The sequence below is a fragment of the Manacus candei genome, unplaced genomic scaffold, assembly GCF_025592945.1.
Source record: "Manacus candei isolate 608988 ecotype Guabito, Panama unplaced genomic scaffold, ASM2559294v1 h1tg000159l, whole genome shotgun sequence".
In the NCBI taxonomy this organism is placed as follows: Eukaryota; Metazoa; Chordata; class Aves; order Passeriformes; family Pipridae; genus Manacus; species Manacus candei.
In genome coordinates this window covers 3,142,304-3,168,321 of record NW_026138207.1, presented here as the reverse complement: position 1 = coordinate 3,168,321, position 26,018 = coordinate 3,142,304, and the positions used below count along the sequence as shown (strand labels likewise).

General features: G+C 40.4%; 2 protein-coding genes across 2 annotated transcripts; one reads left to right on the top strand and one right to left on the bottom strand.

Moving 5' to 3' along the window:
• The first annotated feature begins 89 nt into the window (after positions 1 to 89).
• PCID2 (PCI domain containing 2) lies at positions 90 to 13,314 on the top strand. Its single transcript, XM_051772851.1, has 14 exons — positions 90 to 257; positions 1,756 to 1,845; positions 3,161 to 3,234; positions 3,932 to 3,999; positions 4,523 to 4,562; positions 5,038 to 5,092; positions 6,680 to 6,783; positions 7,521 to 7,596; positions 7,718 to 7,859; positions 8,941 to 9,041; positions 11,106 to 11,179; positions 11,344 to 11,469; positions 11,632 to 11,755; positions 12,722 to 13,314. The coding sequence occupies exons 1-14, from the start codon at positions 222 to 224 to the stop codon at positions 12,809 to 12,811; spliced, it is 1,200 nt and encodes a 399-aa protein (XP_051628811.1). The 5' UTR covers positions 90 to 221; the 3' UTR covers positions 12,812 to 13,314.
• A 360-nt stretch (positions 13,315 to 13,674) lies between these two features.
• PROZ (protein Z, vitamin K dependent plasma glycoprotein) lies at positions 13,675 to 25,064 on the bottom strand. Its single transcript, XM_051772850.1, has 8 exons — positions 24,801 to 25,064; positions 23,025 to 23,188; positions 21,310 to 21,334; positions 18,309 to 18,422; positions 16,793 to 16,924; positions 15,461 to 15,546; positions 15,258 to 15,381; positions 13,675 to 14,742 (listed from the first exon to the last, which is right to left on the bottom strand). Exons 1-8 carry the CDS (start codon positions 24,865 to 24,867, stop codon positions 14,231 to 14,233), a joined length of 1,224 nt encoding a protein of 407 aa, XP_051628810.1. The 5' UTR covers positions 24,868 to 25,064; the 3' UTR covers positions 13,675 to 14,230.
• Between the last annotated feature and the right edge of the window lie 954 nt (positions 25,065 to 26,018).

Sequence of the window (26,018 nt, the reverse complement as noted above, 5' to 3'; positions counted from 1 at the left end):
CCACCACGCTTTCCCATTGGCTACCGGGGCAAAGCCACGCCCCCCGCCACACTGTGGGCGGGGCGGAGCGCGAGAGCTGCGATTGGGGGTGGAGTGGGGCAGCTGTCACGTGACCCGCCTCGGCGGGTGCCGGAAGCGCGAGGGGAGTTCCGGGAAGCGCCGAGCCGGGGCCCGGAGTGTGGCAGAGAGTGGGGACTCTTGCCTTGCCTGCTTACGGTTTAATGGCGCACATCACCATAAATCAGTATTTGCAGCAAGTAAGCCAGATTTTTTTCTGATTTTTTTAAAATTAATTTGTGGGCGCTGAGTATGTGGGTGTAAATGCGTTGCTGTAAATAGGTTGTCTTGTTTTAGAAATAGAACGAGCGATGTGGTGAAGAAATATATTTCTTCACACACGCCGTCTGAGTGCCGAGGGCCTGTACCTGGAATGCCCGAAAGGTGTGATGGTTTCTAGTGTAATGGATAGCGAGGTAATTTATCCGTGAGAACCGACACGGAGGGATGGTGAGAGAGTGCAGGAACAGGTGCAGCTCAGGGATTCGAGAAACACAGGGATTTAAGATCAGAAATGCAGAGATACTGAATGTACGGCAGAGAGGATGGAGAAACGGGAGCAGAATCACAGGGACACCATCTGGACTTAATTGTCAGTGTCAAGCTTTCAGTGTCCACTCCTGCTGGTTCTTTCGGGACCACTGCATTCTCATCATTGTTATCTTACTGCACCTGACATCAGTCAAGTCAGTTAAGTGAAGGGCAGAAAAAGAGAGCAATTGTTTGGGTTTTAGTCTCCAAAAATGGAGCATCTTGAGATCACTCTGGACAATGATCTGCTCTGAAAAGTCAACATCTTGTCCAGTGGACAGTACGCTGAATATTTAATAGGAAAAAACTAGTTAAACCCCACAAAATTAGCTCTTCCTTTTCCTGAAGGAAAAAATCACTGCCAATTTTTGAAAGAGTTCAAGCAGCTGATTTTCCTTCTTTTACTGGTATTTTAGTCTATAATTTTTTTCCCATTTTTTCCCATTTGATATATATTTCCATACAGCAAAAAGATTTTTCTTCCATATTGGGACACAAAAATATGACAAATAAAGCACAAGTAGTGGGAAATGAACTCGGATGAAGTAATATCTAAAACTACTTTCACAACTAAAGAAATTTCCACTTTGATGTCACAATAAACTGTTCAGGCAGACTAATGTTTACAAGGAGTTATCTTTAGCAGGAAGCAGAATTAAACCAGTCTCCCACAGAATATAACATTGACAGTCTTAACAGATTTCAGAAGTGTTCTGTATTGATGCCAGTCTAATATCAGATATTGCTTTTGAATGATATCTACATCTTAAGTCTGCCTGACTTTATTTTAAAGCATTACTCAAGGATTGTAACTCCACATCCGTGTTTGATGCCCATGAGTCCAACTGGAATATGGCTCACAACTGCTGTTTCACAATGCTAAGCCCATGTACGTTGTGTGGGGATCCTCTGATTTGCTTGTATCCTACAAATAAGGAAAAAACCACAATAGTGTTCACCTTGCCTTCTCTCTGGGACCTTTTTGAAAACAGGTGTATTGAAAATACAAAATTACTCATTCAGTTTTAAACCTTTAAAAACTCAGATTTGAGTGGATATTAATGAGGATGAACGGTGGTAACAAGAAGGTGACTTCTGTAGTTGTGTAAATATATTGTGTGCGTGTTGCTGGATTTTATTCTGTAATGAGGCTGTTTACTTTGGTAGGTACAAGAAGCCATTGACAGCAGAGATGGACAATTTTGTGCAGAATTAGTATCATTTAAACATCCACATGTAGCAAACCCAAGACTACAGGTGAGAATCTAGTTTTGATCTTTCTTTTGCTCTGCTTTCAGTTTTCCTAGCTTTCTATGTGGGTTTCTTTCCATTGGAGATAAATCTCAGAAACCTGTTTCATAGGCCAGAGCAGGATCCCCTTGTAGTTTTGCTTCTCTTTTCTTTTTACAGGGATATTCTATATTTCTTTTTTTTAAATTATTTTGTTTCATGAATGGTTCTTAGTGTTCTGGATAGCTACAGTCTTGAAAGTCCTTTCTCACCAGGTCTACATTAGTAATTAACATGACAGAGTGGAAGTGACTATAGAGAAAAAAAGCAGGGGGAAGGAAGGGCCTGGTGTTTGTGATCTGTGCATTTCAAATGCTTTTACTTAAGGCTACTTTTGATAAAAGAGTATGGCGTAATAAACACTTGAAGAAAAGTACCAAGATCAGTGTTTACAGAGCCATAGTGCTGTCTACTCTCTTGTATGGTTCCGAATCATGGGTCATCTACCGCCACCACCTGCATCTCCTAGAACGCTTCCATCAACGCTGCCTTCATACAATCCTAAACATCCACTGGTCAGATTTTGTGACCAATACATCTGTTCTAGAACAAGCAGCAGTCACAAGCATTGAGGCCATGTTGCTGAGAACACAGCTGTGCTGGGCAGGGCACGTCTCCAGGATGAAGAACCACCGCCTCCCTAAGATCTTGCTTTATGGTGAACTTGCCACTGGCCACCGCAAGAGAGGAGCCCCGAAGAGGAGATACAAGGACTCCCTGAAACAACATCTCAGCCTTGACCATATTGATCAACATAACTGGTCTACTCTGGCCTCAAATCAGGAGGCCTGGAGACACACCATCTATAACGCTGCTGATGCCTTTGAGAACGCACACAGGATCACTCTTGAGGAGAAAAGACAATGCAGAAAGAACCGTGTCTTGCAGAATACACCACCTAAGGAGTCTTTCTGCTGTGCCTTTTGCAATCGGACATGTCTATCTTGTATTGGCCTCATAAGTCACCAGCGTACCTGTAACAAACGTGGATAGAGCCTTCCCAAATCTTTGTTTGCAAAGCCTAACCATGACTTAAGGCTGGCTCTGATCAGGTTCTGGAGACAGAATGCACAGTAGCAATTCATTGCATTGAATGTGATTTTTATATATAATATAACTTAAGATTCTGATAGATGCCATGATACCAGATGGTCTCCAGAGGTCTCTTCCAACCCTAACAATTCTGTGATTCTGTGAAAACTGCCATGACAAAATATCCATATGACACTCTGTTTCTGGTGCATTGGACATTCCTTTAATGTTTATTTTATTCTATACTTAGCTTCCATCTCCAGAGGAGAAGTGTCAACAAGTTTTGGAGCCACCATATGATGAAATGTTTTCAGCCCACTTAAGGTAAAGATGGGCCTGGAATGTAAAGTCACTTGTGAGGCATCCAGCAGGGATGGGGAAGGAGATATCCTTAAGTTTACTTACCTATTTTAAAGGGCTTACATCTGGAAACTTGGTATTTATTACTCTTAAAAATAATGCAAGAGCTGCAGGAAATAAAGACTTTCTCCTCTCCATATAAAGTTTGCTCTGTGTATCTGGCAGTCATCTGCATATAGCCTTTGGCACAGCTTTGGTTTCAGTGTTTCCCTTGCTCTGTGTGCACTAGCTACATAAGAATTTCCAATGAAATGAATAAGAGAAACATTTTTAAAAGGGAATTTTAGTCATAAAAGTATTCTTAAGGCAGCTGTAGTACCTAAGTAATTCTGTGAGACTTTTATTTAAAAAAAAATTGCATTAACACAGTCTTTAGTTCATTTCAACAGTCTTGGATTTTTGTTTTTTATCTAATCTTGTTGACCATTTCAGTAAGTATTAGCTTAATAAAGCAAATCCTCATCCATCTCTTGGATCAGTTTTCTACAATTATCAAGGTTAGTGCTCTGTTAAAATACTTGTGCCATTTTGTTAGGAACATTCTAATCACACTTCTGTGTCTCTTAAATAAACTGTAAAACTTTATGCCTGTTAAGAGACAAAAAGAAATATTTGTTTTACATGTATTTTCTGATGCACTAATGCACCTTTTCTTTGACAGGTGTACTTATGCTGTTGGAAACCATGATTTTATAGAAGCATACAAATGCCAGACAGTTATTGTCCAATATCCTTTTCCATAACTCTTGTATATTGTTTTCAGATTAACTCTGTCTTCTTGTAGAAAAAGTTCTCCTTATGCCTTCTAAAAATCTAATAGAATGTGATTTGCTTCCACTTCAGCTGCTTAGGTTCCTAAGCAAGGAAATCCAGATACACTCTTCTTTCAACTTTCTGTAGCGCTAAGAAGGAATCTGTCACCTGGCTCTCAAATAGAAAATTAATTTCTCCCAGAGTATAGAAAACCGTCAAATCATTAATATACCTTGCAGATCATACTTGGCTAGAGGGGAAAATAATGCTAAAGAAGCTTCTATTTTATCTCTGGCCAGTGTTTCTTGCTGCTGCTGCCACATGAAGGAATGCTTGGCTGTGCTCACGTTCTTCCATAATGTGTCTTTGCATCCTCAACTACTTGATGCTTTTTTGGTTTCTAGTCTTTCATGTAGTAATATATGGTACCATTCAACTGCTGTTTCTTAAATATGTGCTTCATGTCATGGCATTTTAAATTCTCCTGAATACATTACATCTTTCCTGCGAGCATTTCAGGCACATAAAGAAGAAAATTGGTGAGTACATCGTAGAAAGCTTCTAGAAACTAGACTCATCTTTTCCATTTGATACTGTAATAGTCAAATAAAATTATGGCTATAATTTTTATTTATCCCTAGTGATGCTTAAATCCAACCTAATTGCTTTTGCTGCATGTTTGAGTTTTTATGTTCAAAAGTGTGAAAACTAAACATCTGCACCTAATTATGTAGAATGGTCCGTAAGTGAACACGTGAAGAGTTTATTCAAAGGGAGTTAGTATTTTAAAAAGTCACATTAAAAAAGGCTTCAGAAATAATAATTGCAGTGTAGATTTATAAAATGCTGAGAACTTGAAGAACTTTCCTTTTAAAAAATGCATCCATCTTTATTTAAAGATTAATGTATACTTTTCTGATTTTATGATCAACTAACAAAAAAATTGCTTTTTTCTCATGTTTTACTTATTGCATGATTCGCATATACTAAGTATATTGTGTTTTACTTTTTCAGGGCCTTACCTATTATGTATGCTGTAGCCCTTGATCTTCGAATTTTTGCTAATAATGTAAGTAGATCTGACTAAGAACCTCATTGCTTTTACCTGTTTGGTATTTCTACAATGGAAATTTTTTTAGACTTTATTGCACAGCCTAATTTTGTTCTTTAACTTGTTATTTAGGATATTGTTGACAAACTAAATTCATCCAGTCCTATTGAAAAATGAGGTTACTCAGTCTGTCCATCTCTCATTTGCAGCTTGAACTAGAGGGGTTCTGAGGACCTGCATGCAACTCCTAGCAATTGCTTAGAACTCATGAAGGGATTGAATATTTTCTTTATTGAGTAGCATATGTCACAACTCACTGTTTCCACGTGTTATCCTTGGGATTTGGTGGAAATCTTTATAAGGGTGCAGGTATCACAGATAGCTGAGCTAATCTAACCATTCACCACATCTGAAGAGGGGAGTTTCTGCTCCTTTCCCCTTTTCTAGCTGTGTGCACTGCTTTTGATACTCATTGGAGCCCTTTCTGAGCTATACAACTGCTGACATGCAAATAATCCCCAAATTTACATTATTTTTCTTGTGCTGGTGAATTGAAGTAGCTTGGGTAGAGATCTGTTGAGAACTGCTAGGCCAAGGTAAGTGGCAGAGTTGTGATTTGCTCCTAGTCACTTTACCTGAAGAGGTGAAGCTAAAGTTCAAGTTAGGTTAGAGTTTTTGTGATAATATCCACTCAGCACTCTCTTGTGCTCTTGTCACTCTTACCCACGAAACCACGCATGTGGCATGCTTGCACAGAGAATATTTTTTGTGTGTGTGACTGCTCTGTAACAAGTCTCAGTTCTCAGTCTGAATGAGACAAATCCATATATCTGAGATGCATGAGAAAGGGGAATGTTGAACCAGTCATACTGGAAGTATTTGGACTCTGTCTTCTAACTGTAGTATATTCAAAGGATGTGAATGCAGAGAAGACTTCTGTAGCAGAGGATGCATTTCCATTTCGTTATGTTTCAGCTAGTGAGAGTGCAAGCACCATAGTAAAACTTTTAAAAAAGTAATAAATACCTACTTGCTATGTTTTTTCTGTTGAAGTTCTGCATTAGTCAGTGCACGGATCTTTCCCATGTGTTGACAACTGAATTCTCTTTTTTTTCTCTTGCTGCTGTAACATAGGTTTTATGTTTCTTCTGGAAGTCTCAGGTCTCAGCATTGTGCATTACTACTGGAAAATTTTGCATATGGTTTAGAAATAAAGTCTAGTCTTCATGGCTGTGGAGAGAAACTGAATAAGGAATTCTAAAACTCAAACTCCGTAATTTTTTTCCAGACTCTTGGTCTTTGTAAACTTGAGTTGAAGTTTTAATGCTCCACTTCAGGTATTGAACCTGAATTTAGGTTTCTGAGATTTACGTATTTTCAAAGGACTGTCCTCCTGTGTATTAGATTTGGTACATGTTCAGGAGCCTCTCCAAGTGTTTCCTTTTATTCCGTGAGCCTGATTGCCTTCTAGATTTGGGAGATAGCAGGCATGACAAATCTATTGCTATAATACTTTATAAAATGCTGTATTAAGGAACTAAATTGTTTGCAACCCAGCAAACCAGGATGTAGAATTACATATTGTTTCTTGCTGTGTAATTCTAGGCAGATCAACAGCTTGTGAAGAAAGGGAAAAGCAAGGTTGGTGACATGTTGGAAAAAGCAGCAGAACTACTGATGAGCTGTTTTCGAGTCTGTGCCAGTGACACGTAAGTGAAAGACCCTCTATAGAACTTGCACTACGAAATTGTTAAGAGCTTTATGAACTTTACTTTAGCTTTTCCCACTTACTAAGGCCATGTATGGGTAAGAATAAAGACTTCTGAGTCTTGTTTCCTGTAATTTTTAGTCTGTTCTCTCTGACTATTGACTAGAAATAGAGAGCCCTCGCTTCAGGCTGCATTCCCAGCAGATGTCGTTGGGAGGGACTGATTATGTCCCTGTTTCTCAGAAAAGGTGATTAGTGCTTTTGTGCCCTGTTCAATTGTGAAATTTGCTCCATTAGGCTTAGATGGAAAAGCCTAATGAAAGATGAAAACTTTGGTCTCCAGTCTTTGCAGTTTTAACACTTCTGAAGTGGAAAAATGCTTTTTTTCCCAATCTTTCATCTCAAATATTATAAGTCACTGCTGTACTAGTGTATGTGTTACCTGCAGACTAGAGTGAGAGCCCTCATGCAGATGGATAGTACTTTGCATGACACCTTTTCATGGCATTGAGAAAAAATGTAGCAGAGGTATTTATATGGAAACACATGTTCTGTTTTGACAATGCTGGTATGCCTATAAAGAGTTTAAGGAATTTGGCAGTGACTTTTATTTTCAGACACCTACGTTTACCCTAAAAATCCATAAAATATCTATTAAGTGAATTTACTATAAAGACAAAATAGTTATTTTCTTAAAGGGTTCCGTACTAGTAGATTTTTTCTTTTTGCTTTTGACAGACGAGCGGGCATTGAAGACTCCAAAAAGTGGGGCATGTTGTTTCTTGTTAATCAGCTGTTTAAAATTTATTTTAAGGTAGGGTTCAAGTCTGGTAAGCTGTTTTCTGTATTTCATATTCTAAGTCAAACCCACCCTTTTTTATATGATGCTGTTTATCTACACTCTCTAAGTAAAATGCAATTTTTTTTTTTAACAGATCAACAAACTCCATCTATGTAAGCCCTTAATTAGAGCAATTGACAGCTCAAATCTGAAGGATGAATATAGTATGGCACAGCGAGTTACGTACAAATATTATGTTGGACGCAAAGCCATGTTTGACAGTGACTTTAAGCAAGGTACTGTGTGCCAGAAAGACACATTGAAAGTCTTTCTGCTTGGTGTGAAATCTGATGTTGTATGTGACTCAAAACATGAGTTGAAGATGCAGTTGTGTTCGCATGGATTAAAGGAAAGTCATGCTGAAAGGCCCACAGACAGACTCAGAACAGAGATGAGATTATGTGACACTTTTAATTGTAGTATATGTCCAGTTTTAAAATATTTGCATGAGGTTCAGTGAGGTTCCCTGTAGTTATATGTGTTATGTGTGTGCATTACAAAATGTATGACCATCCAGAAGAATAGGTTTGTAAAAGGTTTCACAAAGGAGGCTTTGCAGCTCTTTTGTCCTCTTCATGTTGCTGTGTGCCATGTAGGAAATCTTCAGCAAACTGTAATGTAGATATTAATTGCTCGGTGCATTGATTTTGGAAGATGTAGAAACTGCTTTTCATAGATTTCTAGTAGATTTCACTAATAGAAATGCTTCTAGAGGTAAGGTGTACAACTTCATCATTAACTGAAGCCCCTGACCAAAATCTATTCTGGAGCTGGTTTTGTTACTCTTAACACTGTCTTCTGCCTGTCAGGCTTGTCATTTTTATCTGTTATTGGAAATTGCTGAGAGATTTTCATGTTGTTATGCTGTGTGGTCTTGCTGGCACATTTCTGCAGCTCAGCAGATGTGTGCATTGCATGCAGCTTTCATCCACTGAAGAACCTAATCTGAATTTAGAAAATAGAGTGCTGTATCATCAGCGCTTCTTGAGATTCTCTGCTCCTGTAATAGGAGCACAATAATATTACAGAAATGAGCTGAAAATTCCAATATTACTTGTAACTGTTATGTCTGATATCCAGACCTTGGCAAGTTTTCTTTGACTTTATGAAGGGGAACTTACTTTTCTGGTAATACTCTGTATTTTGTGTGAATCTCCAATTTTTTTTCATGTATTTTGATTGGTGTGATTATTTTTTATGTAATTTCAGATGTCATGTTCAAGCTAGAGGTGGAAATTGAGCACAGAATTTGAGTTACAGTTTTAATCTGGTTTTGTTGTTGACTAATATTACTGGTGCTTGCATTTGTGTCTGCAGCTGAAGAGTATCTGTCATTTGCCTTTGAGCACTGTCACCGATCAAGCCAGAAGAATAAAAGAATGATTTTGATCTACCTGCTGCCGGTAAAAATGTTGTTGGTGAGTAGATGTTACTCTTCTAAATAAGGGGAGGAGGGGGACACACACACAGATAGTAAACCTGATGCTCAGTATTGTTCTTGGTTTTCCCTTACTGGAATTCAGAGGCTGTGTTTTACCCCTGTAAGAGCCAGCACATGCACACTTTGTTGTTTGAGGACAAAAAAGTCGAGCTGTCATTTATAGCAAAACAGGAAAGGGGAAATGGAGGGGTGGAAACACAGCCAAACAAACAAACAAATCCCTCCCCGGCCCACGTTAAGAAAACCAACCTGTTCCTCCTTTCCCCCTACCTTCCTCCCACCCCTCCTGAAGGTGCAATCTGATGATACTTCTGTAAGAAAGATATCTTTGAGTTCTTTGGAGAAGCACTTAACAGTGTAACTTCTGTCAGGTAGCAGTGTGCATCTCTGGTGGTCAGCTGCACAGACGAGCCAGGGAATGTGTGAATTCTCTAGGATAAATTGATCTTCTTTCACCTAGTGGAAGAAAGGAGGATGTGCAAGCAGATGGCTGAGGACTGTTGAGAGGGGTTTGCCACAGCCACAGCCTGTCTTTGAGTTTTCTATTTGCACTTTGTATATTTGCCCATGTCAGAAGGGTCATGAGGTAGAGCATTTTGGTTTTGGAAAAATCACTGAAGACTGGTTAGTATCTGATCATTTTGTATTTCTGTTAAAAGAATGAAACACATCTGCTTCTTGTTCCTGTCCTTTCCCATGTGCTGTGTTAATATTTGTCTATCCCTGAATTAGTGCAATTATGCTAACAATTAATTCAGTGTAATCGAGGGGACAAGAATTAGACTTTGGAGTTTCCTCTTCCCAGCCCTGTTACGAAAGTTACCCATGGGTAATGTTATCACCTGCCTCTGTTGAGTTACCACAATCTATTTGTGACCACTCTCCCTTTTCCATTCAATGCTCCCTGTCCAGTCCCTTGCTGTGTCCAGTGGGTAAAGGGGAAGCATAATGGGTATGATAATTGGCTTCTCTTTTCCGTTTTTTATTTATTGACTTTGTTATTGGTTACTTTCAGATCAATCAATGGTAGGGTTGATAAAGGAAAACTAACAGTCCTCCTAAAAACTGTCACAGTCCTGATTGGGTGCCTTAAACTGGTGGGTTTGGTAGTGTCTAGAATTACTGTGGCTTTTCTGGAGCAGTTCTAATGTACAAGAGCCACTAAAGAAACTAGATAAAAGGTCACTGCTTTTACAGTTACTCTTAAACATTAACACTAACCTTAAACTGTACTAAAATAGTTTGGATGTTGGTTTTTTTTAATTCCTAGCAGCTCTCAAGTAAACATGCAGCTGAGTTCTGCTCTCAGCTAATCCTCCATCCGGAAAAGGAGTTACCAATAGCATAGCATGATGTAACTAAATTTAAAGTCTGACCAAGTCAATGTGCAATCTGATCTTTGTTGTGCCAAACCAAAGTTTCCTTTTGATAGTGTAGATGGTTCAGTCTTACCTGATTCAGCAATGAGAATTAATTTTGTTTCTTTAAATTTAACATTTCCTCTCTCTCTCTTTTTTTTTTTTTTTTGGAGGGGGGAAAGGAGGTTGTTGGTGGTGCTTGTTTTTTGAGAGGACATTTTTATTTCCACATGAAGGCAGAGAGAATAAAATCTCTGCTACAGACTGAGCTGGCATTTGACAGTGCTACAGCACTGTTTGTATTCCCTTGGGAATGCTTGGTATTTCCACAGTTCTTCTGTTTGCAGATTAGATCATACAGTCATGACATAAAATTTGAATCTGCATAGGCCTCATGGCATGGGATCTTGATTTTACAAATTTGATAGCTGTTTCCTAACAATAAGTATGAAGGCTCCCTAAATCATGATAAATCAGTAGTTATTGTGAGTTGAGCTACAAAGTGTTTGACAGGGACAAGGAGATTGTCTTACAAATACTTTTATTTGCTTCTTATTCTGTAGCAAAAAAAAGTGGCTAAACATTTGTCTTTTTCTCTTCACAAATTTTTTGTAGCTTATTAGATTCTATTTAAAATGCATTTGACTTTACCCTGGAAAACTTGGAAACCATTTATTTTTCAGGGCCATATGCCAACAGTTCAGCTCTTAAAAAAGTATGACCTTATGCAGTTTGCTGAAGTAACAAAGTCTGTGAGGTATGATGCCTGTTTTGTTGCTTTGTGTTCAAAAAGTATTAAGTAAAAGGTGTTTATTTGGGATCATTGAGGAAGGCAGGGGATGCATATTCCTACCAAGTCAGAGAATTTCTTTTCTCATTTGGGTGAGACCTTCTTATTTTTTCATTTATTCATCCTTGCAGTGAAGGCAATCTTCTCCTACTGAATGATGCTCTGACAAAGCATGAGACCTTCTTTATTCGATGTGGAATCTTTCTTATCCTTGAGAAGCTGAAAATCATCACATACAGAAATCTCTTTAAGAAAGTGTAAGCATAACAAAACCTGTATTTGGTTATATATGCTCCTTAGTTCCCTCTGAGAGACCTGATTTCCTCTTGAATTGAATTTATTGTAGAAAGGCTATTTTTCTAAGAACCAGAATTTTTAAGTATTTCTCAATAACACATTTGTTCTGTTGTGTCTTTCAGATATTTACTACTCAAAACCCATCAGCTATCTCTAGATGCCTTTCTGATTGCCCTGAAGTTCATGCAAGTAGAGGATGTTGATATTGATGAAGTCCAGTGCATTTTAGCTAACCTTATATACATGGTATGTGCTGACCACTTGTTGTGTGGTCCTTCCAGACATGAGGCAGTAAAAAATATTGGACAGAGAATAAAAGTTTATTACAAAAACCACATCAGTAATCCCACATTTTCTTGTGTAAAACAGTTGATTCACTTGTGCTCAAAGTCAAATGTTTTCATTTACCCTGAGGACTTCCTCTAGTTCCTGCCTTTTTTTTTTGCAGGAATCAGTTAAAATTGAATTTTACATTACAAATCTGGTACTGCCATTTTTTCTATATATGCATAAATATTGATTTAAAAATACAAACATTTTAACTGGGACCAAAAAGGATTTGTTCTGCATTTGAAGTAGGAGACTCTTGACCTTCTAACATTAGAAAAAAATAAAGTCAGATTTCTTTGGGTTTGTTCCACATTTTGTCTTTTACTCTAAGGGGATTTCAACTACTCATGAACAGATAAAGGCTTGAAATGCAAAGATTTCTATTAAATCAGAGGTTTTGGAGCAGCACTGTGATGTCAGCAAGAAAATGAAACAGATTATGTGATGTGGTGTAGGTCACTGGAAGATTTCTTTCAGTGTTGCAGCACAATGTTTGAAAAGGAAGTACTATGTAATTTACTTTATTAGGTGTGGAATACTAATTGATTAAAATCCTCATTTTAAAGTGAACAAAGAGTAAATTTAGAAACACTTCTGTAAAGCTGTGTCTCTTCAAGATAATGTAAGCAGACCAGTAGGGGGCCCTGGCAAGAGACTCTCAAACTGAGAGGGTAGGTGGTACCCAAACACAGGGATGGTTCCAACTTTCTGCTTACTCTCCGAGTTGACATAAATTGGACCCTTATAGATATTAAGTTCAGTAGTGCAGCAGTGATTGAGCATACACACACTGCTCTGGTTAGGTTATAGGTGTTTGCCTAGGTTACAGGCCTTGTGTTACCAGCTGCCCGTACTAATGCTCCCTTTTTCTCCTTCTGCCAGGGTCACATTAAAGGCTACATATCCCACCAGCATCAGAAGCTTGTGGTCAGTAAGCAGAACCCATTTCCTCCACTGTCAACGGTGTGTTGAGTATTGCATCTTATCCATGCAAGTGCTTCCCAGGTACTCGGCTTGTCCAGTGGAACTGCTCCTAATCACCCCAAGGACACTGTAAATTGCCTGGTTCATGTCCAGAACTGGAATACCAGGAACTGTTTGTGGCTCCTTTCCCAGAAGGACCAAGACTGCCAGTGTTACAAAGTGCATTGGAATGAAATGCTGACTTTTAAATAATAATTTCCACAGGCTTTCTAGATAATTCCAAGTATTTCATGAAGAAATAAAGCAAAGCATTCCAAATTACTCACAAATTACTTAAAAGTTTTTATAAAGTACTTTGTGTTACTATTTTTGCATTTATCTTTCAGAGAGAAGTGTCAGCCTTTGTTACTCGTGTTCATCCATTCTTCAGAATGGAAATAATGTTTTCTTACATGGTTTCCATTTTTTTTAAGTCTCTTCAATAATATTGCTGGTATTAAATATTCTCTTCAAGCTTTCTCTAAAAACTAGAGAAGTGCTTGACACCAAAAGCTTTACTGTGTCAGTAATACTTACAGGTTCAAGTAAATGTGGGCAATTTGTCTGTAGGTGCCCACAGATGGGTTTGGTTTTTTTTAGTTCTGGTGATATTTGTTTTATTTCTATAATGGTGAACAAAAGATGATGTAGCTAACTTACCCATAGTCTGTTTTATTTTGCTTCTGGGGAAAACACTACCACTGGATCCAGTATTTTAAGTATTATTACCTTGGGGGTTGGCTGGTTTGCTTGTTTGGGGTTGGTACAATGTAACTTTGTCCAAACTGATGAGATGGTAGTTTGGGGGTTTTAAAATTATTTTAAAAGGAAATTAAACTTTTTCTTTTCCTATCTTTTACAGTTGGGTTTTATTTTATCCTCTAACTGACATGAACATCGTTCATAAGGGAAAACACAGGTACCATGTATGAGGGGAAGCACTTTTAAACATGATGAAAGTGTCAAAAACTTACACAGTCATTAACACAGACATGTAAAAGAAGTTCCCCTCGTCTTTGTAAGTTTTACTTGTATGAATCTTGAAATAAGAGTATGAATTTGCTGAAGTAAACCTCAGGGTACCAAGAATTGAAAAGACTCATTTCCTTCTAGCGCTATTTAAAATCCCAGAAAAACATCAAAGTGTTTGGAGTTTTAGGATGAACGGTTCTAAGAAATTTAAAGTTAAATCAGTTTTTCATAAAATAACTAGGTTTACTGCATCATGACTTCCACAGTACTGTGTGTCAGCAGAAGAAGGAAAGACAAACAGGCTTTTCTGTATAACTTGGAGTTAAATACGTGCCATCATTGCAACTTCCATTGCTGTGAATTGTGATACAGTCAAATGGGTGTACTGGCTGCATCCATGTTTCCTTGCCATGATTGGTAGGCGTTTGGTGCTTGAGAGTTGGTTGTGTTTGTGTCTTATTTCATTTTTTGTTTAACCCATATCATATACCTTGCGGTGTTGGTGAATAGAAGTGTTTCCCAGTCAGTGTCTTCTAGTGGCCAAGATCCCAGGATACCAGTCAGAAACCAAGTGCCCTTATACTCGGTAGCTAAAAAGCTTCCTCCAGCCAGTCGTTTGTCTACGGCCTTCTGGAGGTGCCCACAAAACTGCCTGTTTGTGAGGCTGATGTTGAGTATTTGTTTGCAGTCCTCAGCAGGAAGGTACAAAACCTGCAGCTCATCAGCTTTAAGTTCATCACCTTCTATGCTCCAGCCACTAACTGTACCAGCCAATTTTGGAATTAAAACGTGTTCTGCGAAGTCTCTTTCAGGGGCACATACAGGAAGCTGGTAGTTGTTGCACTCAACATGCCCTTGAAGTTGTAGCAATGCAATGTTGTTCTCACCAGTGTCTTCATCATACCGGATGTGTATGTGCTTCTCACTAACTTGCATTATCTTCTCAGTTCCACTTGTTCCATTAGGCCCTGTGAAGCAATAGCATTTCAACTGCTCTTAGGAATAGTTTATCAGAGACCTGTAAGCTGCATGCAAGACTGCCTGGTCGTGCTGAGGAACATGTGCGGCAGAGAAACTCAGAACTGCTGCAGTAAAGGGAAAGTAGGAATAATACCTTGATGGCTTTTTAATGCTGCGTAGAAGCATGCATAATTTCAGCAGTAAGGACAAAAACCCAACACTGAAGTGAATTTTGGCATGAAACAAAAGCCACCTCTAAATCCACCATGTTTAGCTTATCGCTATATGCTGAGTTCTGCATTATGTCCAAGAGGCAATTGCCTCTGCTTGGCTTGTAAAGGAGGTATGGGGCAGCTGTAGTTCTAGCTCAGATACTTGACTGAGGTACTTAAATGAAATGACAGCATATTTTTTTCCTTTTACAATATTTTTATGCAGCAGCAAGTTTAGTAAGCGTTTTTTAAATTTAGCTTGTCAATACTAAAATGTGCTGCAACAAGAGAAGATGTGTTGGGTCACTCACCAGCACCAACCCTGATTTCAAAATGGTTGTGCAGAAGAGCACACTCTGCTGTGGTCAATATGAAGTTACTTTTTAGCAGCACTCCTCCACAGAAGCCTTTCCCTTCTGAGTTTAGCAGTAGCACCTAAGAAAATGCAAAAAGGCAATAGATAGCACTGTCCATGTGAGATTGAGTGATGGGTTTCATGAATTGCTAGAAATACCTGCCAGGGAAATCGCTCGTCATGTTTCTTCCTGGTTTCACTTATCAGATTATCACTGTCTTGAAGTCTGCCACATGCACATTCATCTAGCAAATGAATTAAAAAAAATTCAAAATCTCGTACTGTACCATTTCAAGATAGCTAATACCTGCAAATGCCTTATTGCTTCCACCTTGACTTTTGGATTTTGTTTTTGAACAAAGGAAAAGGAGAATGACAGATTTCTCAGCTGATGAGAATTGGAATAATTTGCTTGGCATTTGTAGTCATAACAGTTTAGCAAGGGGCTGAACATTTTGGGTCATTGTAGTGACTGGATTTCACTGTGTCTGTAACTAAGGAAATGACGCTTCCTCTCCAGCCAAGCATCAGCACAGCTTGCTTTTTCAGTTTTATATCCTGTATTCGAATTGTGCCAAATACCTGATAGCTGTGGCCCAGTCCAGATAAGGTAAATCCGAGGTTTTCTTTGTTAAAGCTGTCACTCTAGGAATGTGCATGCCTTTCTGTTATGGTTCAAATAACATGAGTGCTCTACAACTGGATCACCCAGTTATGTGCATTTGTCACTTTCAAGTTCACCTTGTGGTTTGCTTTTGGGTCACACAGACTGGATTGTGTTCTGGTGAAGCTAAACCAGAAGACACCCTCCAGGAGCACACATAACATACTCTCATAGCTAATCGGTGCTTAGTCCACAGGATTGAACTAAAGCTAGTTTGATGTAAAGCCCACCTGAAGTGTGCACTGAGTGTGAGCATCAGGCTTTCATCACCAAAAGAGTGGCTCTACAGCTGAACTCCTATTTGGCTGCCCCACTTGCTAATACAGACATGGGTCTAAATATACTTCTGTGTTTTTAGTAGGCCTACTTCATAAGGGGATGATATTGAATGAGATACCTAGTATGAGACTGAAAAGGTGAAAAGGGCTACTGCTTTAAACTAATTAATATGGCAGCAAATGTTACCCTTCATTTATCAGATCATCAGATGCCTGATGGGAATCAATTGAACCTCATTCCCAAACAAACCGGTGTTCAGTGGACTTACTCTTTACGAAACCTAGGAGTGGAAAACCTGGTCTGGTGAGTGATATGTAAGATGATGCCAGTTCTCTCTGCAGACTCATATTTAAATGTTTAGATCAAATATCACTTCTTTTACTGTTACTTTGGCATCTTAGGTGGTCCCTAGATTTCTCCTTTTTCTACCCACTAATATTGTCATTGCTTGAGTCTCAGAGCAGGTTGATCACATCTGGGTATCAGGTGGTGGCCTGCCCATCCCAGCCCTGAACAGGTTCCTCCTGTACTTCCATGCTCACACCTACCTAATGCGATGCACTGTTTTGTGTCCTGCCCAAGCTCATAGCCATCAGCACAGGAACAGCGGTAGGAATTAATTCCTGGGTAGCAGAAGTGGTGACATCCTTCCTTTGCTTCATGGTGACATTCATTTTTAGCTAAACAGAACAAGCGGAGGAAAAACATTGGGAACAGTTCACCCGGAGTATTCTTTCATAGCTTGAGTCCTCTTTACATTTTATTTTTATTCACTTTGTGTGGAGACAGGTAGGGACTCCAGCTTGGTAGTATTTCCCAACACATTATTTTTCCCTTGTTAAGCAGAAATTTGAGAGAGCGAGTGCGACATCCACAGACTCATTGCAAACTGTGTTCCCCCAGCATCTCACTGAACTGATTCTCTGCACTTCTTGAGTTCTGGGGAGCATTAGCCCTGGACCTTCCATGTCAACCCGTGGAAGGATGCCATGGTTTTTTTAAACAAAACACAGTATCTGCAGGGAGAGGAACTGTTGCACATGCTAAGAAGGCAACTATCGCTTGAGGAAGAAGGCAGCCAAGGTTTCTGTTTTTCAGAAAGAACAAATGCATAGCTCTTATTTTGCACACTCGTTCTAAGAAACTTTAAATTATCAGCTGCCAAAGATAAGAAAAAAAGAAAGGAAGTATAAACTTAGAAACATGCTCAGTCAACTTTCCATAGCTGAACAAACACTTGAAGCTCTAGCACAAAGCAATAGGTGTTTGATCTAGCTCATATGTGGAGAAGTAGCAAAAAACCTTATATATAACATGGCTCCTTAAGGCTCACACTGAAAAGATCCAGTTCCCAGCACTGGTCCAAACTGTGTCACCTTCTGTCCTTTCCCAGAAGCTGGTCACAGTCACACCCCTTATAAAGAAAATGACCCTGCCTTGCTGCAGCTAGGGCGTCTCCCACCCCAGGGGACCTCTGAACCAGCAGAAATACTGATGTAAGGGCTGGAAAGTAGAACCTGGCAGATGTAAAAATGTAGGATATGGCCCAGGGTGTTTCATGTGCCAGAAAGCATCTGTTTTGCTTTATGCCTTTCAGTTCCACTGGAAATGGTTTGTCTTCTGGAGTCCCTCTGTCCCAAGGGACCAGCTTGTGGGTGTGAGTGGCCTCAGAGGCACTGGGCTGCCTGGGCAGCCAGCCACTCCAGCACTGCAGCCCTGGTTCTTCAGGCCACTTGCCACCTGGGACCACAGCAGGGCAAGCAGCCATGTAGCACAGGTGGCAGTGGCAGGGCTGCCTTTACAGCCCACCCATGAGGTGGTTTTGCTTCAGCCCTTTTGCTGCATCTCCAGAGAAGGGAGACTCGGGGCAGGGACAGACTGCATAGCCTTGGGATGCTGTAATGTTTTGTAGTTGGGCAGCACATATCACTCCTGCTTTACCAAGAACTGTGTTTTAACCAAAAACATGATGTTTTTGTATAATGGGACACCTGTGTATGGTTTCATGGGAACCCCCTCTGAAAGGAGAAGATAAGGCTTCTCTAGAAGGGGGCGATGCCTTACCGAAAGCACAGTTCTCTCCCTCGTAGCCCTCAGCACAAGTGCAGGTGTAGCCACGAATGCTGTCCTCACACACGCCATTGTTCTGGCAGGGGCTCGAGGAGCACCTCCTGCCCTCTGAAGAAATGGATAGGGTTGAATCACCACCACCACTGACCCCGAATTACATAGCCCACTTCCCAACACACGAGCTTCTCATTCTACTGGAATGATTAAACTGTAAGCACCCAGCAAAATAAAAAGGTAACAACAGAGAAATGTTGTGAAAGCGGTTTGCAAGGAAATGGGCTAAGTCTCACCAATCTGCTCCTCAGGGATAACTTTAGCCCAAATCTACTTCCAGAGGCACTCTTGCAGCCCGTGTCAGAGAGGCTGGAAGGTGCCCAGAGGCAGAGTCTGGTTCTGGAGGACAGATGCTCTGCTTCAGGGAAAAGGACTGAGTTACAATTCCATGTGTTGTTTAAAAATGTAGTATGAGACTGGTGTTTTAGGTCTCCCATGTTAGGTTGATATGCACTGGATAGAAAAAGTTGGCATCAAAATTCTATAACAAGCATACAGCAAGCAACATCAAAATAGGAGGAAACCTCTTGTATATCTGTACAATTATTATACAGCAGGTCACACACTAGCAAGTTTAGTCTTTCTGATGAACCAAATGCTGAAACCAGAGGATGTCCCGTTCACTACGAGTGAAGCACTGGGCAAAGCTGCCAGTTTCCCTTCAAGCTGCCTACTGGAAAGATTCCAAAAGAGTTTGGAAACATGCTCCAAAGAAAAACTGCTTATTGTAGATATAAGCTATCAGTGAGCGAGCCAGAAAAGCCTAAACTTTCTAAAATTTAACACTTCATTCGAGAGGTTAGCCTCAGTCAGTGGGCTGCCCTAGTGTGACATCAGGGACAGAAAGATGAAAACTCTACCTATTACTGCGAAAAAAAGCACCAATCACCATCTTCTCAGGCTATGGGCATGCATATCTTTGAGTGTTAAATGTACTAAAATACTGGCTGAAAGAGCTGTCACCTTCAGCCTGTCTGCAGCCAGATGCCACCAGCATACCCCAGCACAATTTAGGCCTCCTGGGAGGGTTTTTTGGGTGGGTTAGGTGGGTCTCGTCTCCACAGCTGAGCAGGCAGAGATGAGGAGTGAGGACTTCCAGGAGCAGTCATGGGTAGCTAGAGCTAGGGAAAGGGTTATGCCTGCAGCCTGAAGCAGTTAGATGGTTTCAAGCCTCTGAAATGCATGCTGGGGATACAGTAAATCTAGCACCTAGCTTTATTAAAGGAGGAAAGAGGAGACACAGGTAATTATAGAGAAATCAGCATGATTTCTGTTACTGGAATGCTACTGGGATGATTAAACTGTAAGCACCCAGCAAAATAAAAAGGTGGTAAGTAACAACCAACGTACATTTTTCAAGATCAAATAATCCAAACCATTTAAATCTAATCATATTATAGGATAAGGAATCTAGGGGGAATCAGAGAACATCATAGAATAGAAATGTCTCAGATGACATTGTCATTAAGTGAGTTAAGAAAACACACACTGCTATAAGGCATGGACAAAACTGTTAAAAAAGTAATGTTTTAAGAGAGATTGTCAATGGCTAAGTTTATACTGTTAATAAAAGAGGGTCAGGGACAAGTATGACCTCAGTTGAAGTGCCCTGACATCCAGCAAGACGCTGCTACATCAGCTTTGACTTGAAGGACAAAAGTGGAACAGTACAAAACAGAGTGAAAGGGTGACCCAGCAGTTGGGTGTGTGCTCAGCCTTTCTCCCAAGCACTCCTATTCACAATGCAGATTTACCCACTGTACTCTGGACTTTGGGGGAAAAGCAAAACAGATACCAGAAGTCTAGAAAACACGATTATTGGAAGACAGGATGGAAGAATGTGTTTGCTTAGTAAGGAGGAGGAGAGAAGCCACTCTTCAAAGGCAACACTTTAAAATGTTAGAGAAGACATCACAAAGAAGGAAGCACACACTGCTGTTCTGTAGGAAGAAGACAGAACATATGGCTTTTAATTACAGCAAGGAAGCCATTCCTCAGGCTGAAGCCAGTAATGTGTCCTGATTGTGGCTAAGCTTGTTTGCATGGACCATTCTGAACTGGTTGCCTTTCTCTCTTTCTAGAGAAGAGGGGAAGCCTGCATGACATGCTTAGTACAAACATGCAATGACTGAAGTTAGAAGTTAATCCCACCCTCACAGAAGTAATAACATGCCAGATATTTAGCATCATTCTTCATAAAATTTATATAGCACTGATGGGATTCTTCTATGTAATGATTCCCTGGACTTTATGTTTTAGTGGCTTCTGCAGAAAATTAATACTGACTGCTGGTTTTGCCACTCCTTATCTACTGTCTAAACCTAAGATTAGAAATTAATAAAAGCTAAGTTAAAAGCAAGAGAAAAGCTTGGAATGAGCCATGCAGAAAAGAGAGGGAATATGGCATAGTCACCATAAGCTGGTGCCACAGGCTCCTTGTTCAGGAGGCATCTAGTTACATCAGACCCTCAGCTTCTGCAGATTTGTTTCTTGCCTCAACAGCTGCCAGGGGATGATGCAGCACCAGCATCCAGAGTTTGTAGGTAGCCCACTAGCTTTTAACACCTATTTATCTCACTCAGGCTTAGTTGCTAGGTCTGGGAGATATTGCTGGTAAAGCTGTGCTGCTCTGTTGTATCAGTAAAACAGATATTCTCATAGCCCAGGTTAATTCAGAACAGTTTTAAGTTCAGGAAAAGAAGTAGCCTATTTACTATGATAACACTGGCTCACTTCAACTTTTATCCTTTTTTTGCAGCCTAAAATTTTTTCCTATTTACTACTCTTTTTAAAACATCAAGACTTTTCCATGACAAATAGTGACTGGATGTTCCTTGTAGAATAAACTGCTAAAAACTCTTAGAAAACCAGCACTGGATAAGATCATACTGTTCACAATGTAACAGTACTATGAAGGAGAAAAATCAAGGGGCCAGCTTACCGTAGTAGATGTCCCAAAACATTTTCTGGGGGTAAAAAAAAAGAAAAGAAAATTAGATTTTAATTCTTAAATAATGTCATAACCCATAAATATTTTGATAAAAGAAAAACATGCTATGAGAGAATATATACTGCAGTTTGATGTTTGCACAGTTGCACAATTACAAATTCTGCCCTACTAGCAAAATATGCATGAGATGGGAGGGGGTTTGTCTCCTGCTTATTTTATTGTTTCTTAATAAGCTATAAAGAAAAATAAACACTTCACAGGCCAGAGAGGAACAGTTGAATCCTTTAGCAGCTTCCTGGAAAAACTGGCTGGCTATTGTCTCCCTGGCATGCAGCAGCCTGGGAAGTGACCCCATCCTGTCCCATACTGCTTGGCCCCCAGGAGGTGCTGCTGGAGGCAGAAGGGTCAGCACAGAGCAGAGCTGCAGGTCGTCAGCACTAATCACCATCATGTGCCCTGCATTTCCCTTGGTACTGCAGCTGACTCTAATGCTGCTTTTTCCAAAGGGATACCACTCCCTACCATTCCCTTCCTCAAAGCACCATGGCTATGCATGGGCAGCCCTACAGCTGTTTCCTTTGCTTGCCCTGAAAACAAAATCTCCATCAAGATTCCCATTAAAGAGCACAGCATCCATTTGTACATGTCAGGAGGGCTTCTTGTACAAGGGATCTGCAGCTATTGAGCAAGTGAACCTCTTTCTATAGGTGTAACTACTTGCTGGTGCATTGCTTCCCTCCATCCCTATCACAGAATCACAGAATTGCATTGGAAGGGACCTTAACGATCATCTAGTTCCCCCTGCCATGGGCAGGGACAACTTCTACTAGACCAGGTTTCTCAAAGCCCCATCCAGCCTGGCTGAACACCCCCAGGGATGGGGCATCCACAACTTTTCTGGGCAATGCGTTCCAGTGCCTCACCACCCTCACAGTACAGAATTTCTTCCTAATATCCAATTTAAATCTACCCTCTTGCAGTTTAAAACCTTGCCCCTTTCCTACCACTGCATATTCTCCAACAATGGGTGGTTCTTAATTCTCCCAGTCCCTGTTTCTGACTTCTGTGACTTGGGTCGTGTGGCTGGAGCACTTGCCGTTGAACACTGGGGTAAAAATGTCATTAAGTACCTCAGCCTTCCCCATGTCCCAGTAACTAGTTCTCCTGTTTCCTTCTGGAGAGGGCCCATATTTTTCCCAGTCTTCTTTTTATCACCAACATACCTATAGAAACTTTTCTTGTTGCCCTTGACATCCCTGGTCAGGTTTAATTCACTCAGGGCTTTCGCTTTCCTGATTCCTGACTGCTCACAGTTTCTCTGCATTCCTCCCAAGCAGCTACCTGTCCTTGCTTCCACCCTCTATAGGCTTTCTTCCTGTGTTTGAGTTTGTCCAGAAGCTCCCTGTTCATCCATGCAGGAAGTATTTCTGTGTGTGGTCAGGATGGGACAACAACCATATGATTTCACAACATAAGGCGCAGGACGCATAACTTTCAGGAGGGGACTTGAAAAATGTCAGAGCTGACCTTTTCAATTCCATTTTGACCATGGAAGACAACTGCTTTCTACCTACTGAAGTGGGAAGTGCAAAGATTTTACATGGAGAGAAACCCAAACAAATGAAGCAGTCTGTGAAGCCGTGTTTAGTAAGAAAAAGATCAAGGCGGCAATTTTTATTATGCACACAGGAAAACAAAATACTTACAAGCATTTCATCATTTTCAAATACTTCTCTTGCTTCTTCATGTGTACATCTCTCTTCAAGGCATTCCCTTTCCAAGCTGCCTTGGAGGATCTCCTCCAGAAGGTGGGAACTGGCACGCCTCTGTCTCTTGATAACATTGTTTGCCTCGTCAGCTGATATAAACACTGGAACATTGTATGACAAAATGTAAGGGTTTTTCTTGATGTAAGTACTTAGATTCATTTCCTTGAATATTTTTATCTCCTTTTCTAAAAGAGAATTAATTTTGGCTCATCCATGGTTTCAGCCATGAACTTACATACCTAAAGAGCTCTACTTTCTTAGCCCAAATTCAGCAGAGAAGTTGTGACCTTTTACTTTTAGGAAATGCCTGAAAGCAGAGAGATGAAATGCTCCCAAGCAGAGAGAATTTGAGGCCCTTCCTGACACATTTTTTTACTGCATGAGACACACAGAGCAGCAATGCTGTAGCGCAGCCAGGCAAAGGGGAAACATTAACATAAAGGCAGAGACTATTTTGTGAGACTGCATAGGGCTTTCAAACTCATCAGTAGAAGTGAATATTAGTTGTGTTAGCTTATGATGGTGGATCCAAACTGACACTCTTCAGCCTTAGTTCATGGCAATTTATTTGCTGAGAAGCAAAGCCGTGACATGGCTGAGTTCTCAATTTATTCTCTCTTAAGGAGAATAAATAAAAGCTACCCCTCAGCAATGCTCGTGTTGAAGAGGGCTATATAACATACGACCCTTTATGTGGGAGATACCATAATCTTTTTTATTTGAGTAAAGAGGAGGAGGGCTCAAAGACATGAGAGTTATCAGATCTAAAACTCCTCTTTGCAATGATATATGCAACAAAAACTGCTTGCCTGCTGGGCAGCTGGCAAAGTGCTGGAGACTGTTGCCCCCACATTAGGCAGTATGTGGCTGTGTGTGTCTGCAGGTGTTTGTCAATTCTTCTGTACTTGGAAAGTAAACGTGTTGGGTCAGGGAATGCTTGGGTTGTTTTGTTTGTTTCGTTTATACAGCATTTGGAGGGCCAACACCGACAGGTTAAAATAATTAATGATCACAGAATTGGAAAAAGTGAGAGCAGTAACAAAATTATTCTGAAACTGCATACAGATGTTTATCTTTTTGAAGGTTATCCCGTAAGCAATTGGCTTGCACATGATATTAAAGAAAGAAAAAGCTTCATGACCATGATTTATATTTTAAAGAGTTATCTGACCCCAACATATATTTCTGCTGTGCAGTGGCTCTGCCACATCCAGCACAGCTGGCAGTGCACTTCTACTGCTGCCAGAGACGTTTTGACCTTCTTAAGAGGTCACCATCTTTTTCTTCCTTGCCCGACTCCTCCTTATTTTTGACAAAACATGAAGGATTAATACAAGTTTCTTCAAGCTATAACAAGAATGCATATCAGCCTCTTTCATACAATTCTCTTGTATTTATGTCAGCAACAACTAGAAATATAAAACAGTTTTCTTTAATATCTGGAGTACTTAAAAATTGTAAGAAAAGACAAAATATTACCCTGGCATAAATGATGGTACTTTAAAATTACATTGCCTCAGTAACCTACTGCAGTTTTCACTTAGGTGCATGAAATAAACAGGAGAAATATAAGGAAAATTATGAAGAGACATTCTTCAGGGATGTTACCCCGTACTGCAAAGTAGACATGATACAAAGTACAAAATTACTGGTGTTTTTAGAGGATTGGTAACACAAATTAGAATTAAAGGCACAACAAAACAAAGGCCATACCTGTTTGCTCTGTCTGACGGAAAAGGGCAGAGAGAAGGAACAATATTATCCAGGAGCACCTTGTCATTGTTACCCTCTGAGCCTAATGGCGCCTACCTGCATTTCTGCAGCTCTTGGCCAAAACAGCTACAGGAGAGATGAAGTTTAAAGTCCAGCTGCTCATGAGAAAACAAAAGCTCTAAGGGCAAATCCTGGCTGTAATGTCAACACATGAAAAAAAAAATATCAAAACCCAAACAAAAACCAACCCCCTGCTTAGTGGTGCAACAGTGCCCCTTCTCTTAGTGCCCTGGTTGACAGTGTAGACCTGTGCCAGCGTGGCTGAGAGCTGCTCCAAGATCTGGGTATTCCTCCTATGCCCCAGCCTTCACTTACCATAACACAGCGTGGGTGGAGATGAACAATATGAACATTTCTTTGTACCATATCAAAGCACAAGCTGGACAATGACCACAGGGAGCAAGTTTATGACATGGCTTTTTCATACACTGTCCCCATAAAACATTTGCCAAGGCTTAGCCACAATGGGCAAATCCCACCAGCTTCTGGAACAACCCAGCACCCAAGCATGGTATTTTCCCCCTAGGGATGCATCTGAGTGGATATGGCATTTTTCTTTTTCACTGTTAGGTTTGTAATGCCCAGCCATGAAGCATGTGAAACTTGTTTCCTAATGTCAGGATCCCAGTCCCACAGAGACAAACACACAGAGTCTGTGAAAGGAGGTGTAAATACAGAGAGGAGCAAAGCACTCCGTGGGCTGCTGAGGTATGCATCCAGTGGCTGGGGCGACCCTTCTTCCCAACCCTGGACAAGAGGAAGGATAAACCCATTGGTGTACAATGCAATGGTACTGCAGGGAGTCTTTTGGCTCCCAGCACAGGCAGGCTTCTGGGAAGAACAGGAAATGATTTCTACACTCAGAGCAACAGCTGTTGAGACAGAGAGTGGTTTTTTTTAGTCATAGAGACCATTGTGTGTTTTCATGTCATAAATCCCCAGCTATTATCTGAGTATGCAGTTCCTTTAACAGAGTATAACTCATCTGAGCATCCATGGGTAAATCCCCAAATAAAACTTCACTTCCCATCAATTTCAACTTTTAAAACAAGATTCAGTGAGTACTGAGGCAGGTGAGGGAAGCAGACCACATGCCTCACCAAGGCCAGTCCCTGGCTGATGTTACAGCTCACATCACAGAATCTAATGCCTTCAGCA